The sequence below is a fragment of the Stylophora pistillata genome, chromosome 6 (genome assembly GCF_964205215.1).
Source record: "Stylophora pistillata chromosome 6, jaStyPist1.2, whole genome shotgun sequence".
Classification (NCBI taxonomy): domain Eukaryota; kingdom Metazoa; phylum Cnidaria; class Anthozoa; order Scleractinia; family Pocilloporidae; genus Stylophora; species Stylophora pistillata.
This window is the reverse complement of record NC_142524.1, coordinates 21,765,611-21,782,826: the sequence shown is the minus strand read 5'-3', so window position 1 is coordinate 21,782,826 and position 17,216 is coordinate 21,765,611. Positions and strand designations below refer to the sequence as shown.

At 37.8% G+C, this 17,216-nt stretch overlaps 1 protein-coding gene across 2 annotated transcripts; it reads right to left on the bottom strand.

Moving 5' to 3' along the window:
* Positions 1 to 3,545: 3,545 nt before the first annotated feature.
* LOC148728786 (uncharacterized) lies at positions 3,546 to 17,187 on the bottom strand. Of its 2 annotated transcripts, XM_088763571.1 has the most exons (5): positions 17,130 to 17,187; positions 16,846 to 16,926; positions 15,101 to 15,172; positions 4,858 to 5,046; positions 3,546 to 4,673 (listed from the first exon to the last, which is right to left on the bottom strand). In XM_088763571.1, exons 1-4 carry the CDS (start codon positions 17,166 to 17,168, stop codon positions 4,858 to 4,860), a joined length of 381 nt encoding a protein of 126 aa, XP_088619697.1. In that variant the 5' UTR covers positions 17,169 to 17,187; the 3' UTR covers positions 3,546 to 4,673. The 2 variants fall into 2 exon arrangements, with proteins under 2 accessions (XP_088619697.1, XP_088619698.1); XM_088763572.1 differs by lacking the exons at positions 3,546 to 4,673; positions 4,858 to 5,046 and adding an exon at positions 12,146 to 13,055.
* Between the last annotated feature and the right edge of the window lie 29 nt (positions 17,188 to 17,216).

Genomic DNA, 17,216 nt, shown 5'->3' with positions numbered 1-17,216 from the left:
TATTTATTTTCCATCATATTCAAGAGGAAATGTCGCCAAAAATCGAACATTTTCAAAATATGGTGGCAACAGCCGAAAAATCGATTCGTCTCATATTCTCAAGTTAGGTAGGCCTTATGATGGTGAAACAAAGCAATGCATACTTCGTTTGACTGAATATCGATTTATTTTCGAGAAAATCGATAAAAACTGAATTTCGCCCAAATGCCGCTTTTTAAGCTCAAAATTTCAGACGAATCTCGGAGCGTCGCGCGACGAATTGAAAACGCTTGGACCGATAAAAAATGCCAAATCTTGGAAAACAACATAAATACATAATTTGATAGCAATTTGAGCAATTCTTGATCATTTATTTACACAACTTAATCGAATTCATCCGACCTTCCTCATGCTATTTAACTATGTGCTATACAAAATAATCGACTGAAAATCTGGATTTTGGAAGGCGAAGTGTGGTTCTTTTCGATCTCCAAAGGATTTTTTGGGGAAAGTATTCAGTGCGATTTAATCAAATTTTAAAGTTGGATAAAATGAGCTGATTTGACGATGCCGTCAGTCATTCCAAAATCTGCCCATTCACATGCAAACTCGATTGTTTCGCATTTTACATCCAATCTACAGCTTATTTAATTTAATATCATCTTACCGTCCATATTGCTGTACCACAAAAGGGGATTGCAGTCCTGAAATTGTTGCATTGCTCCCATAATAGCGATATAGCTTGGCAGGATAGTCAACACCTCCTGATAATGAGCCTCTCTTTCCATTTCGTTGAAAAGGAGGCTGTAATTACTTCAAGTATGAGATCTTTGTTTAAATATAAGTCTTTAACCAAATGTTGGCGAAATGTTGCTAGTTCAGAAACATGTTTCTCGTGTGCGGAATAAGGCTAATTAATTCAAAATTATGGTCCACAGAAATCGACGACTCCGCAAAAGTACAACTTTGGACTGTGAAGCACGTGGTTATAGGAACTAAGGTCGAGTGTTACATAAAGGAAACAGGAGCAAAGAATTATTTAGCTCCGATCCTTATTGATTTCATATTTTTATTTTGTAAATTATTGCTTAGGTTGATAAAGCTCATTTTAGGACAAAAAGAACGAAAGATAAACCTAGCTCGGTGATTAAAACCTCCGCTTGCTACAATACTACGAATTAATATGATTGTAATATGATTGTTCAAAAAAGAAAAGAAAAGAAAAAGAAAACCAAGAGAACACAAACAAAACAAAAAGAAAGAAGAAAAGAATCTACGTCACATTTCAACTGTTTCGTCTCAGCAGGAGTATCATATATTTCTAATGTGGACTGAACCTAACCCGCCAGGCTTATATGAATGAACCGTTCAGATATTCAAAAATAATTTTATCATGTAATCATCATATTTGCTCATCTCCAGAGGCAATATTCATAATGAGTATTAGGATATCTCAATTGAGGAGCAAAGAAATTCCTTTAGGCATTTTAAAAAAGAAGTCGAATTTTCAACAAGCAATTGAATACACAAAATTTTTCAAAAGAAAAAATACTCCGAGCAATTTTGAGCGATGTTTACGAAACGCCGATCGCAATATACATACATTTATTAAACTTGGTAAAGCACCAGATAATATGCGCTAAAATAGATCATTGTGTATGCAGGCCAGGGTTTAATAAGCTTTAATTGTATGAAGTTGAAGTAAATGAATCGAATAAATAAGTGTTGAACAATTCGGCCATGTATTCTGTTTTTATTTGCTTTATGAAATTAAGGGTTGTCGGATCACGTGCACAAGGTTAGTATCGGCTAAAATCATATCAACGTCTTAACAACAGTAACACTTTTCCTATTGTAGCCTTTTGACTTAAGCTATGCCTCTGGCTTTAATTTTTGTTTGTTTTCCATTTATTTTTTTACTTACTATGCTAGATGTTTATGTCCGTTGCCTCTGAAATAGTTTGGGTCTATAATGGTGCGCAGGTTATGGAATTGATGTTTGCAGCTATCTCAGTGTCGGATGGATCTAAAATACCTCCGGCTAGAATCCATACCTGCGTAATTCGATTTGAAAGGAAAGGAACGGAAAGGAAACATTTTAAAATTTTGTCAGTAAAAACCATGAAATTCCTACTTTTTTCTTTTTTGTGCAGTCACAAAGATTCCCACTAGTTTTGAAACTTTTTCAATAACGAGTTTTCCATCTTTAGACCCAATTCAAATTTTCAAATCCTAAAGAGGTAGTAAGATCAGTGTTAGAACAGACCCTTGCAAACACCTTTAAATGTTAGAACGCTTTACCAAATGGAACTTCTCAGTTTGCCGGAAAAAAAAATATATTTACTGGTACATCGTTAAGTCTGGAATGGCTGCCAAACAGCAGCTTTTACACCAGGATGCTTCACATTCTTCAATTTCAACTCCACGGAACTTACCTTAGCCGTAAGATTTAGTTAGTTTTGGATGGTGACCAGTGCGGTTTCTGCTATTCCGTTAATTATGTTCCAAAATGTCCAAGATGGCGTGAAAAAGAATCTGAGGTAACTGCAATTTTGTTAGTGGAACAATATCTCGTCACCTCCTTTTTTTTTCAACTAAATTTTTCAGGTCTGTACTCTTAACGCCTAGCTACCAGTTCCATTACATCATCACTTTTTTTCTTGCAAATCCGTACTAGTATTGGTTGATATCTAAAAAAATCAGCTAGTGCTGCAAACAGCCGAAAAAGAAACCGTCTTTTCTCTCTTTTATGGTTTTAATTCGTTCTAGAGTGCTTGTGTTGAAAATCCTTGCAAGAACAACGCCATTTGTCAACGTGGTTTTACCGATAAAGGATATCGCTGTCTGTGTCCTCCTGGATTCATGGGTGCGAGGTGCGAAACAGGTAATCAGGAAACGTCTTTGTTATTCATGGTTCGTCATTGTAATGAAGGTATGATAACAAAATTTATACATGAACATATAAACCTAGACGTCAGCAGGATTGACGAACTTGTCCCTCTCTCTCCCATTTGAGTGTTGCTTGGTGCTTGAATTGGTGGTGTTGTTTTTAACAAAATGGTACGACATGAGTCAACAGAACTAGAAATTATCGCATCGATCTTAAACATTGCTAAAGCTCTGAATTTATTTTCAGATATTGACGACTGCACCAAGGCTAGACACAACTGCAAGCCCTAAGGAGCAGTTTAACATGAAGTGAATGAGGGAGGCTTTTGAAATTTCCATCCAGAGGAATTTTTCACCACGCTTGATGTTCTGAATCAAGGGGTTGCCCAACAATCATATGGAACTGAAACTCTCTGTTATACAATCCATTATTGAAAGAACCAAAGTGGTGCATTTTGTCATGCTTACAACTCTAAGTCCTCCGACGAAGGGCTAACGCTCGAAACTTCAGCTTTTATAATCGTAACGGTGACCAATTTACCATTTCAACTTTGTCGATGTATTCAAACTATCAAGTAGATTATAGTCACAGAGACCCTTGTAACACCGTTTCAATGGTTTTGTTCTTGCAGTTTCGAGTTGCAAAGAGGCTTATGAAAAGAACATGTAAGTCAAAGGAAAGGTGAGAAAAATAGGCTTTATTGGAAAAGTATGAGCAAAATGGAAAAAAAAGCTGAACATAAATAGGTACATGAATAAGATTAACGATAAAAAAGATATATGGGACAAAATCTAATTGTGGATGGTCACCTAAAGGTTGGAATAAACTGAAGATTTCCTGAGAACACTGAGGGGAAAAACAAAGCGAGCTTGAAGGATTTCTTGGTAAGGTTTCAAAAGGATATCATTTTTCTGAGATCAGATAATTTCAATGTTATGTGTTACTTTTCAATTGTCCGTTTCCGGAGAGACGGTTATATAATCTTACGTACTTGTTACAAGATGGCCCGGTTCAAAAAAAAAAAAAAACAAACAAAAAAAAAAAAAAACATGCTAGTCATTTACTATCATAACGATAACACTTTTACTTAAGTTGATGGCGTAAATTACAACTGTGCAAGCAACGATTAAAGAACGAGAACAACACAAAAAAAGATATTAATGAAAAAAGAGAGATGGCACTTCCCCTGGACAATCAAACTATGAAAAGAATGGTGTTTTGGATTACTTAGCTATGTATATTGCAACGGTTTCTAACAATAATGAATATGGAGGTAACACCCATCACATGACTTATCAGTCCATGTGGTGTTTAAATAGTTAACGTCAAAATGTGGGTAATTAACAATGAGATTTAATTTATCACTACATGTAATATTATACTCTGTAAATTATCTCTACAGAACCAGAGCGAATGGTGAAATTACATTGCTCCTTGACTCTAAACCAGTACCCATTTTCTGCCACTGGAAAATTTTAAATCCGGAGATGGAGGATGGACGCCAGTCATGAAAATTAATGGAAACAAGGTCAGTTTTTCCCTTCCTCCTCCTTTCAAAGCGAGTCCTGGTGCTCATTATTTTAATCATCGGATAATATGTTTCTATAAACAAGCAAATTAAAGTCATTTTGATAGGAATTGTTGAGGACCAGGCCTCGTTTTTAGAAAGGGGCCAAGGGTGGTTCGGAAATGGCCTATTACCTTCTTATAATATTGTTTTACAACTTATTACTCTCCATGAGAAAACTGGTTAGGAATACGACAGATGCATGGTTACGTAATTTGATAGCCTCAGTGCGCCTTCCTGCAAAGACCAATAGGTATAAAAATGATGAGTAATCTTTCGGGCTGATAGACCTGAATAATTTTTTGCATTTTCTCTCTTAGAAAACTTTTGAGTTCGACTCTACCTACTGGGAGGACAAAAAGGTGTTTCAACCCGAAGGAGGCAAGACTGGGATTGATTCAAAAGAAACCAAGCTACCGACCTACTGGAGCACGCCCTTCTCCAAGATTTGTCTCGGTATGAGGATCGACCGAAAACTCAGGTTTGTAATCATCAATAAGACGGCCGACTCTCTGTACTCAATGATCGCTGACCGGAAATATCGTAACACCTCACTGGGACGAGACACGTGGAAGAGCCTTGTTGGTCCTTCTGCTTCTTTGCAGCTCAACTGTAACAAGGAGGGATTCAATGCAGATTACTGTGATGATTCCAAGTTTAACAAAGACTTTTCCAAGGCAAGGGTTGGTACCATAGGTAATGAACAGAGTGATTTTCAAAGCTGTGATTCTAGAATCGGATTCGGTACAGGAGGACATCCAAAGGAAGACAACACTTGCGGCAATGCAGTCAAACATAAGGGAGATCACGGAAATAAAAACACTAAGGCTATGGGCTATATATTGGTACAGTAACAAGAAAAAAGGAGTACCAGAAGGGAGGAAATGTAAATGGCAGCAGTACTACGGCCAAATGTAAGGATGGTTGAAAAAACAGCAACTAACAAACAGGCAAAGAGATATCAATAGTAATGAAAATAGTAAAATGATAATAGTACTAATAATAACAATGACAATAATAACAATAAACATTGGAAAGAGAAAAAAAAATTAGCAAACGAACAAACAAACGACAAGCAAAAAGGGTCACTTTGGGGTTTTGCCTTTTAATGTGATTTAGTAGAATGGTGGGGTTCATACGTTACGGGCTCATGCGAAATCACTTCTATGATGTAAGAGCAGTGAGAACACTATACAATGGAGGTAGGAAAAAACAGTAGCGGCTACAAAGACATGAATGACATTGAAAATCAGAAATATAGCTAGCTTTACCGAACAATTTATTTTTTCTTCTTTGTTTAAGCAAGGGAAGGCAGTCAGGTATTATATTTTTGGCCAACAGCTGAGTTTGTGACCGAGCCGGTTTGGCGTACTAACTTGAACTGAAGTGCATGTATTTTGATCTCCCTCGCTGCACCGTCGCTTTCTTAAATTAAAATTTTTCTTGATAAAAAGAAAATAATTCAAATACTGGAAAATCATTGACGAACGATCAACGTTTCGGCCCTATGACACGGCCTTTATCAGGAAACTAAAATTTTTCTTCTGTTACTAAATTTAGCTTCCACGTGCAAGGAAGTTTAAGCGAGGAAAGCGTAAGTTAACGTTTAACTCAAGATACGATTTCCACATCAGTATTAGCTATCAGTTAGTATTTTGATTATAAACACCTCGTCTTTTGGGCGTTTACTTTTATTCATTTTCCATAAGCTATTGCCAAGGGTATTTTTTTTTTCTGGAGAAGAATTACTATTTCTTCGTTATAAATTCGCTGTCAATTGTGTAGGTTGATATATCAGAAATAATTATTTATCAGATTCGAGTAGTTCGTCCTTTATTGGCAAAACTGTAAAATTCACATATCTGTGCAGTTATCACTTTGAGTACAATAAAACGACTTCTCGCGAGTCTAAGTTCAGTGGCTCAGGCATTAATTTATTGTATCACGATGTAAGGCACAAATACGTTCGTGAATGCAATCATTCTCAACAGATCGACTATGGGTAAAGTGGTGACGTTTTTACTAATTATGCAAAGATATGCGAATAAACATAAAAATGGCAGAAGTCCAAAATTAAGATATTGCCTCTTTGATGATGGAAAAATTATTCGTACACACTCTGCATCGCCATGGCAAACAAAGTTTTTTCTTCCTTTTCACCCAATGCAGAGATTAAGACCCTGCTTTTTTTTTCCATTTAAATTCTTAGTATTTTCAACCCTCTCATCAAACAAGTGAGGCTAACAGGAAGTCGGCATGAGCTCTCACTTGTTATTTTTCCAGTCTTTGTCATAATACGTATTTTGTGGATCCGAACTAGGGGAGGTTGACTGAAGTGAAGTGAAGTGAAAACCTTTATTAATTTATAAGGCTCAGGGTAGCCCCTTCAGACGCAAAAAGCTGTCTGTTATCAATGGGAGCCCTGAGCAACAACATTAAATCATTACACTAAAACAGGTAATAATATAAATAGAGAACTATTTACAAGTAAAAGATTAAAAGATGTATAACACGAAATATCATTAAGATAATTTTTTAAAAAGAGTGCAACCATAATAATAGAAGGATCTTTTTGCAATCTCAGTTCTCACAGCAGGCGGATGTAAGAGGTTGCTTTGTCTAGTAGCACGCGCATGGATTGTATTATTACGTTTAAAATATTGTTTAAAATACTGGGGACATGGACCTTGCAGGCATTTCTTAACGAGTTTAAAGACAGATTTACGTCGGCGCTCCTCCAACGTGGGCCATTTCAGAACGTCCATTGCCTGCTTGCTGCGTACAGTTCTAGCCACTATCCTAGCAGCCCGGTTTTGGAGGGCTTCAAGGTCTTGTTTGCGACCTTCCCCGCAACAGCCCCACACACATACACAGTATTCTAAAATTGGCCTAATTAGACTACAATACACTACATTTGCACTCTCTCTAGTAAGGCTTCTACGAAGCCTGCCGAGCATTCCTATGCGTTTTCCCGCCTTCGAAATTAGTTGCTTTATTTGCTAATTCCAGCTAAGGCGGTCATCAAAAACTATACCTAGATAAGTGAAATGAAAAACCCGCTTAATTACATTGTTATTTAAAGTAATAGAAAAGGAGTTAACAGCAGATAATCTAGGGGCGGTTCCGAAAAGCATAGCTTCAGTTTTTGTTACATTAACAAACAGACTATTAAAAGAAAGCCAGTCATCAATTTTAGACAGTTCAGCATTCAGCTTGTCTTGAATGATAGAGGCTTGAGAGGATGAACAGTACAGAACAGTGTCATCGGCGTACATCAGAATATTGCAATCGGACACTACTTCCTGTAAATCATTAATGTGCAGAATAAACAATAGTGGCCCGAGAATAGAACCCTGAGGCACTCCAGTAGAGACGGCTTCTGAAGTAGAAGTCACCCCTTGAAACTCTACAACTTGGGTGCAGTTCTACAGGTAATCCGTAAACCAGCCATGCTCTTTATCCAAAATCCCCAAATTGGAAAGCTTGTCCAGAAGTACCGCATGATTCACAGTGTCAAAAGCTTTGCGAAGGTCAATAAACACAGCACCAGTTAAATGACCTTGATCCATGTTCCTTCGAATATTATCAGAAAAACTAAGAGCAGCGAATTCTGTCGAGTGATACTTCCGAAACCCGCACTGATAAGGGCTCAAAATCTTGTTTTGCTGGAGATATTTGTAGAGTTGGATATGTACAGCCCGTTCTAAAACCTTAGATAAAACAGGTAAAATGGAAATCGGGCGATAATTGTCCATCTCATCAGCCTTTCCTTTCTTAAAAAGTGGAATGACCCGTGCGGATTTCCAATCACTAGGAACTTGGGCAGTACGCAACGAGGTGTTGATAATAAACGCCACAGGCTTAGCTACAATGTCCGCAGAATCTTTTAACAGGCGAGCCGGTATGCGGTCCAAACCCACGGCCTTCCCAGATTTCAGGCTACGTAGTTGAGACATAACAAACTCCCCAGAGATCTCAAGAAAATTAAACGGCGGATACTGACAGGCAGGAGTAACGGAATAACGTTGTTTATGACCACAAGTTTTCCGTAAGGTGGCCATCAATTTGCTTGCTGCAGATGCGAAAAACTTGTTAAATGCGTTGGCAATGCAATGTTTGTCAGAAGAGATAGCGCCGTCTACTTTGATGTTTGGAGAAGTAGCTTTCTTTTCACCCGGTAGGATTTTCTTCATCGTCTTCCAAAACAAACTGTAATCGCCACCACTTTCCTCGATGAGCCGTTTATTGTAAGACGCTTTCGCTGACCTTATTTCATTTGTTACACGATTGCGAAAATGGCGGTAGTTAGCCCAATCTTCTGAGGCATTACTCTTGATAGCTTTTTTGTGAACATAATTACGCTGGTGCATAGTCACCTTTATGCTCTTGTTTAGCCAGGGACAATTGTCAATGCCGCGCACGCGGCGCTGCGTCAGTGGTGCATGACGATCAGCAATCGTGACAAATTTTCGCTTAAAGTCATGCCAGAGATCATTAACAATGGCAGGTCCATCGGGACCAGGAGCAGAGTTCCAGGTAACACCCTTCAGATCTTTGCGAAAAGCGTCAACATTGAAATGCGCATAATTTCGGAAGGTCTTGACTTGGGAAGGTGCTCTTTTCCAGTTTAATTTACGCACACAATAAACCAGTTCATGGTCACTTAAATGGGTGGAAACTACCCCCGACTCACACACATTTTTCGGGCAACTGACAGCGACTAAATCAATAAGTGACTTAGAGTTTTTAGTAATCCTTGTGGGCTGGTCGATTAGCTGCTTGATATTTAAACTCCTGAATAGCGATTTAAGTTGTTTACAATCAGAGTCATTTGGGTGACTAGACATAAAACAACAATTGAAGTCACCAAAAAGGAGTATCTCTTTGCCCTCAGCTGAAGCAGTATCTAAGATACCATTCAGCTTTAACATAAAGTCCTTATCGTAATACCGCGAGGTACGATCGGGTCTGTAAAAATTTCCAACAAGAAAGCTGCGTGATTTAGGAACAGCAATTTCCAGCCACATTCCTTCTACGGTGTCCAATTCAAGATCATCCCTTCGCGTAGCCACTAACTCGTCATGAACAAAAACCGCAACGCCGCCATGATTTCCCTTTCTGTCCTTCCGAAAAAGTTTATAACCCGGTATTTCATATTCACTGTCACTCCTGTCGGCCTTGATCCAGGTCTCAGACAGAGTAATTATTTGTATGCCTGACTGGAGTTCTTGTAACAGTAGGCGAAGCTGATCAATTTTATCGCCAAGGCTTTGTATGTTTTGGTGAATAAACTCGAGTCCACGGAGTTTAACAACGTCATCCAGACCATTAACAGGCCCAGGGTTAAGACTAACATCACCAGACAGTAGAACCAAATAACCTGCACACAAAGAAAGCTTGACGAGTTTAAGTCCGGCTCTTGCCTTCCAAAATGGCGGAGTTGATGGATTTGTGCTGTAGTGACGACTGGAACAGTGGTTTCGAGATGAAACGTTGAGCCTGTCACCATTAAACGCAACCAGGAGAGCCGCAGCAGGATTAGATACACGACAAACGCGTAACGAAAAGATGATAGTTGAGAGCAGAAACAGAATACATAAATAACGAGAGAGCGCAAACGACCAGCGTCCGACCGCCATTTTGTGCTTACAACCAATCATGAATCTGAATCCTATCCTGGAGTTACTTTGACAGAGAACCTGAAGTGCTCCCAGCATGTTTCGTCCATCTCTGGAAAGGCGAGCAAAGTTCTTGGTTTAGTTAAAAGAAACTTTTGGAACTGCCCACGACCAGTGAAGGTAACTGCTTCTACAACTCTTGTTCGCCCAAAATTGGAGTATGGTTGTGACGTCTGAGATCCCTATTTTAAAAAGGGCATTTCATTTCTCGAACGTGTGCAAAGGAAAGCAGCACGGTTTTTTTTTAAACAACTATCAACCTACAGTCAGTGTAACCGAGATGTTAAGCGACCTAGGATGGTCCAGCCTCGAAACAAGGAGAACAATAGCCAGATTAAGTCTAATGTATAAAATATGCCATGGCAACGTCCACATTGACAAAAATAGTTATTTGTGCCCCTCTAAAATTTGCGGAGCCAGAACTCGTTCTAGTCATAATTACAAATTTTTTAATATGAAAGCCACAGATAATGTATATTTGTATTCCTTTTTTCGACGCACCCTCGCATGGAACAAATGCATTCCTTTTTTCCACGCACCCACGCATGGAACAAACTTCCGAAAGATATTGTCGAAACCATCTCTTTAGAAACTTTTAAAACTAAGATTTCCAATATTTTAACGAGAAACTTTAAACTGTTAGACATTATTTCTATTGTTGTTATTTACAGTTTCTGTATTTTTAACGTTGGTGTAGTGTCTAACGAATTTACCGACGTATTTTAATATAGATGTAGATAATTTCCATTATCATTCGTAGATTACCGCTATTCAATATCACGAACACCTGGACACGTTCAGTTATTTAGTTATTTTTGCTTCGTTATGAGATGCCTCTGAAGAGAATTAAAAATGGGTGAAACTTATGAAGAACGTTGGTTAAGGACGGTGAGGATTGACATGGATTGTACCTGAAAAAACTAAATAAGATTACCTAAAAAAAGAAAAACTAAAAAAAAAAGAAAAAAAGGAGACAAATCAGAACAAAAGAAAAAGGCAAATTAAAATAAAGGGAAAAACAAAGATACCTAGTGATGCACTTTTTCATGGAACCTGTACTCAATATCATCAACAGCTGTAAAAACCTCTTTTCAGGAGGCAATGAAAGCAGAAAGTAATCTAATTCAACATTCAAACTTTCTCGTTGTTCTTCTGAGAGAGACCATCTTATAAACATTGACCTATTATTGTCTTAATGAAAACGGAATCTTCAAACTGTTTTATCTTAGCAGCAGTATCATTTATTTCTACCATAGACCCACCAGGCTTATGTAAATATACCATTTAGATATTCAAAAATGATTTATTCGAACATGCATACATCTCACGTTATATTTAATCTTCTACAGAGGCAATATTCATAGTGAGTATATTGATATCTCACTTGAGGGGCATAGAAATACTTAAAAGAAATCGAACTCAAAATTTTCAAAAAGAAAAAAATACTTTCAGAAACTCAGAGCGATGTTTATGAAACGCCGATCGCAATGTGCATTCATTTTACTGAACTTGGCAGAGTACCCAATAATATCTGTCAAAATAGATCATTATGTAAGCAGGTTTGGTTTTTCATAATACAAGTCTTGCCTGCCTTGAACCAAAGTCGTTTCCGACCAACAGTACATAGGTAAAAATTTCATATCATCCAGGAGTGTTGAACGATTCGGCCATGCATCCTGTGTTTCCCTCCGTTCTTTTGGTGGAGCTTTGCGTCATGAAACTCAGGATTGTCGATTCACAGGGTTAGTAGCGGCCAAAATCATATCAACGTCTTAACAATAGTAGCGTTTTTCCTTTTGATGGGATATTGACTTAAGCTTGTTGGGATATTGACCTTGGCTTTACTTTGTGTTTGTTTGCTGTTTATTTCTTTAACTTATTATGCTAGATGTTTATGTCTGTTTTCATTTAAATATATTGGCTCTTGGGAATTGAATTGATGATTGCAGCAGTCTGTAGGGATCGATCTAATAAACTTCCGGCCCTAATCCATACCATTTTTAATTCGGTTTGAAAGGAAAGGCGCGGAAATGAAACATTTAAATCTTTTATTAGTAAAAACCATGACATTCCTGTTTTTTGTGATGTCCCAAAAATTCCTTAATTGATCTCAGGCCAGCTAGTTTTAAAACTTTTTCGATGACAATTAAAATGCTGAAATCCTAAAGAGAGTAATATCAGTGTTACATGTACAACTGACAATAGAAAACGCTTTTAAGTGTTAGAACGCTTTAGCAATTGGGTCACATTCTCTGCAAACTCACAGGTAAACTTCTCAGTTTGCCAAAAAGAAATATTTAACGGTACATCGTTAAGTCTGGTGTGCCTTTCGAACATCTATTTTACACCATGACGCTGCAAATTCCTCGATTTGAACTCTACGCAACTTTAAACCCTATGGAACTTACCTATTGCCCTAAAATTTAATCAATTTTGGATTTTGTGCAGAGCAGGTCCTGATATTCCATCGATTAGTCTGCAACATGTCCAAGATGGCGTGAAAAAGCAACATGCTCAAAAAGCGCCTCCCAGTTTTTTGTTTTTGTTTTTTTTGTTTTGTTTTTTTTTTTCACAATCAAGTATTTCAACGTGTGCTGAAAGCATTTATCCGTCTTTGGTGCCGAAATGAACTTTACGTTTGCTCAAGAGTGAATAAGGACGTTTCCAAATTTAACCTGCGCAGTGAGAACAGAGCCCTAAACGTTATTATGAAAAATAAGGGGCTGTGAGAAATTGATTCCATTAAGATAGAATTCTTATCCTTTCAAATACATACTTTATCGTTGCTCATCTAAAACGCATTACTGAAACCTTTCATATCTTAGGAGTTCTCTGATGCAGACCAATGCCGTCATTTGGAGTTCGGTCCTGAAGGAAGTTTTGACAGGAAACGTCTCAAAAACCATGTGATCCGCATCGTTCGAGTTATGGTACAGGAGTTCTGCAAAAATATGTATGAAATGGAACCCAACTGTGTCAGCATCAATCTTGAGAAACAAGTATGTGAATTGAATAATGTCACACACCAAAGATACGAAGACGATTGGGTTGAGGAGAAAACTTCTTCTACCCTGCATCTGAGAATTCCTTTTCCCGCGCGGTAAACCAAAAATTTCCCGTGGGGGAGTAGGCTAGTCAAGTGACATCACGACTTCCTTTTACCCGATTGGTTTGTTTGTCGGCGGTGGCTCTTCGCGCGAGAAGACAAGATTATTTAATTAGTATTCTAGTTTCGGATGAGTTGTAAGCCTAACTATCAAGGACTCCTGAATCAAGGACTCCTATATCAAGGACTCCTATATCAAGGACTCCTGAAAAATCGCTCGAGATTAGCGCAGCGTAAACTTTCATGCTTACTTAATAAAATGTCAATGGCGGATGTTTTGGATGTTGGGCCAAAAAAAAAGAAAAGGAAAACGCTGAATGGTGTCTTCAAGGCTGAGCGGTTGGCGGCAGTAAAGAACGCATAGGTAAGGATATCGAACGATTGCCATGACAAATCTTTATAAAGCTGGGAAAAAGCCGTCAAAATATCCACAAAAATTGAGTATAAATGGATTTTTATTGTAGTCGGAGATGCCTGTTTATCTGATCAAGTGGCGAGGTTGAGGGTCCAGACATAACACGTGCGAGTTAGAATCCCACATTTTGGATCACGGTCTTTCACGGCAAGTCCTGCTTTAGACGCCAAAAGTGTTAAACATGTTCCCTTTCAGATAACTCTGCTCGTATTTTTTAAAGAAAAAGCAAAATTTTAATGAAATTCTGCCGATTCCTGGTAGACCACCTGGCGCTACCGTTAATTACTTCATGCTCAAGCATTTAAAGAAAGTAAATGTTTTTATTCGGAGGAGATTTTCGCATGTAAAATGGGGTTGACAGGCCTACACGACTGCCCAGCGTGTTTGGAGTAGGCTATTCAAAGTTTGGCCCTAACGAGTATGTCTTAGGGCGACCGTCCTCTTTTATAAGATACGAGAAGCGGATTTTTGTATATTTCGTTCAGTAGTAGTTGTGTTTCTATTAAATGCCAGTGTCTCATGAGAAATTGCTTTAGGTTTGGCATTGATGGTTGGTATTGTGTAACAAAAAGTAAGATTCGTTGGTTCGTCTTTTGTTTCTATTAAAGAGCTAATTTCCTGTTTTTTAATTCACTTCTGAGAGGGTTGTGCTAATGAGGTCCTCTGGGTAGCCTCTCTTTAGCAAATGCGCTTCATTTGTAATTTTGGTATATAATATAGATATCGCTACCCTTAGGGCATAAGTTGTGTTTTTCGTATAGGCTAAAATGCAATATTTTGAGCAGATACTGCAATGTTTTTGCAGGGTGAGAGTTTCCTGCATTGCTTTAGTCTTGTTCTTTATTGATTACTCTGTTTTGGGGGCAAAAACACAACCTATGCCCCAAGGGAAAGGATCGTGGATACGTACACACAATTGGCCAAAAGTAAGAGCCAATAGAAACAAGGGATTTTCGATGTTTTTAGCGAGTACGAAATGGCTGTGAAACACCTCATGTGTGACTGATACCTAGAACGAATCTCTACCAGTCTATTTAGTTAATCGGCAACTGACGAGATCCACAAGATTAGGATCGAAACCGCGGTCTTGCCTGACCATCTACAGAAAATGTCCAAAGACATTATAACGGCAGATGGGCTATTAAACGCCCCGGGCCAAAGCAATGCCATTCAGAGAATGAAGAAAACATGGAAGTCTCATACGACACCGACACTGAAGAGGATCTACTCGGTAAGTCTGACGATAACGAAGAAATCCCTCTGTACCAAATGCCTAGCAGAACATACCTAGAATTCCTACAATATAGGAATCCCTACAATATAGGAAAATCGTGAAGTTAGCCCTCGCAAATGGAGTTCCAAAGCTTAGCTATGAAGCTAGCAAAAGAGCCCTGGCTTTGATTCAATCTCGACGACAAGTGCAAATTCTATGAACGTTAACAGCGAGGTAATAGTACTGATCTACCTTGTATGCCTCCTCTATTAACACTTCTCTTCCCTTGTTGGGTAACGCTTTTAGGGCTTCTTCCCTGTTCAGCTGCGAAAAAAAAATTTCATTCACGTTCATGAAATTATATATATGATATAGTGCCTCTTGTTGTCCATAACTTAAAGCCATGGCTTGATTGCGGCCTTTTCCTTTACTTTCCTTGGTATAATAAGCAAGACGCTTCACTCACATTGCTTCGTCTTCTCGGATAAGACGTAAAGCCGTAGGTTCCGTCTCCTGCAGGGTTTGGGGTAGGAGACATAAATTTCCCATGCACGAGATTACTGTGTAGTGGATGTCCTCCCCGGGGTGGGATGGGTGGGATGATGAAATCGCTACATGGACTGAAGCGGCTGCCAGAGGCGCCTGATAAAAATGCTGACGTCCCATCTTAACTTTACGATACTGTTAAGTGTGACTGAATATATCCACAAAGAAGTCTGAGCTATATAAAAGTAAATGTAATGTAATGAGACGATATCTACCCTCGCATACCCTAAAAACTTTATATAATTCTCTTTTCCTACCATACATTAATTATTGTAATTTGATTTGGGGGTCTACATTTGCCTCCTACCTCGAACCTCTTTATATACTACAAAAAAAAGCCATTCGTATTATTACAATCTCTCCTCCACTAACACATACTAAACCTCTTTTTTCTAAGCTCAATATTCTTTTGCTCCACTTACTCTACAAATTCCATGTATCCTGTTTTGTTTTCTCATATTTCAATGGCCTTGTGCCTGCCACTCTTTCTTCGCTTTTACAATTCGATCATGAGTTTCATGATTATTAAAATCACTCTTGCTTTAACTTACACAAATTCTCGCTTAGGTATCAGTTTGCTATTTGTTCCCAAGCCCCAACTATTTGGAATGATATCCCTCTGACTTTCTGTAACAGCCTTACCATTAGTATCTTCAAAAAGAAGCTTAAATTGTATTTCTTGAACCTGAATTAAATTTTTAGCTACCGAAATTTAATATTCTACTGAAACTCTGATATACCCGGACTATTGTTTACTACTTAGATTAATCTACTGCTCTTTGTAAATTTGTGAACATTTATACTGAGCTTCTAATATACCCCGATTATTGTTTATTACCTAGATTTGATTAGATTAGATTAGATTAGAATACCTTAGATTAGTCTATTGTTTTTTGAAAAATTAGTCTTTGTCTCTGACCATAAGCCATTTAAGCCTCTGATTTTGGCCAATCTTAGGAGTTCACTTGTATGACACAAACAACAATAATAAAGAATGAAAGAATAAAGAATAAATGTAATAATACTAACATTCGAGTAAGTTTCACTTCGCTCATTTTTGTTCATGTCATCGTATTCTTCTTCTTATTATTATTATTATTATTATTATTATTATTATTATTATTATTATTATTATTTTTTTTTTTTTTTTTTTTTTTACTTTGGCATTGCATGCATGATAAATCATGACAATATCAAAACGTTGATCGAGGGATTTTAGTAATCTTTAGCCATAAATGGTTCCCTGACTGTAAATTGGAAGAAAGGTATGATTATAAATATCTTTTTCAATCATCAACGGGAAAGTGATGTTGATCAAAAGCATTATCTCCAGTGAGATAAGAGTGAGGAAAGAGAATGGACTCGATATAATTACCGGCGCGCGCGCAGGTTTGCAGATATTTGACTTAAAGTTCGAGGAGGACATAAGTCATGAAAATTTATTAGCTTACCCTGTATATCTTTTCATCCCGGCGCTTAATTTTTATCTCAGTGAATTCCTTCAATGCAAATGATCTACCAACGATCAGACCCTTAAAGAAAATAATATAGAAAAAAGCTGTAACGTACGTAGCGATGTCCTACATATGGTTTTCTCTTAATAACCCAAAAGTTAAAGTAAAATAAATAACTCGATGACAAATGAAAATTGTAATATTAATTTTAAAAGAGATAAATTTGTCGATGACCTATTTTTATGAAGGCAATACTCATAGACAGAACGTGATCCACTTACGATCATAGGGACACCAAATTTAATAAACTGGGCCGCCATATTAAGCGGCTAGGTAGCCAGGCATTCGTGAATGCTCCCAGGCTTAGT

Bases quoted from the DNA above. Each gene is read 5' to 3' on its own strand.
- LOC148728786 (XM_088763571.1), bottom strand. From the start codon at position 17,168: ATGGCGGCCCAGTTTATTAAATTTGGTGTCCCTATGATC. The intron at 16,927-17,129 runs GTAAGTGGATCA...ATTTTCTTTAAG, and splicing joins AATTTGGTGTCCCTATGATC to GGTCTGATCGTTGGTAGATC. The intron at 15,173-16,845 runs GTAAGCTAATAA...TTTTTTTCGCAG, and splicing joins GGGATGAAAAGATATACAGG to CTGAACAGGGAAGAAGCCCT.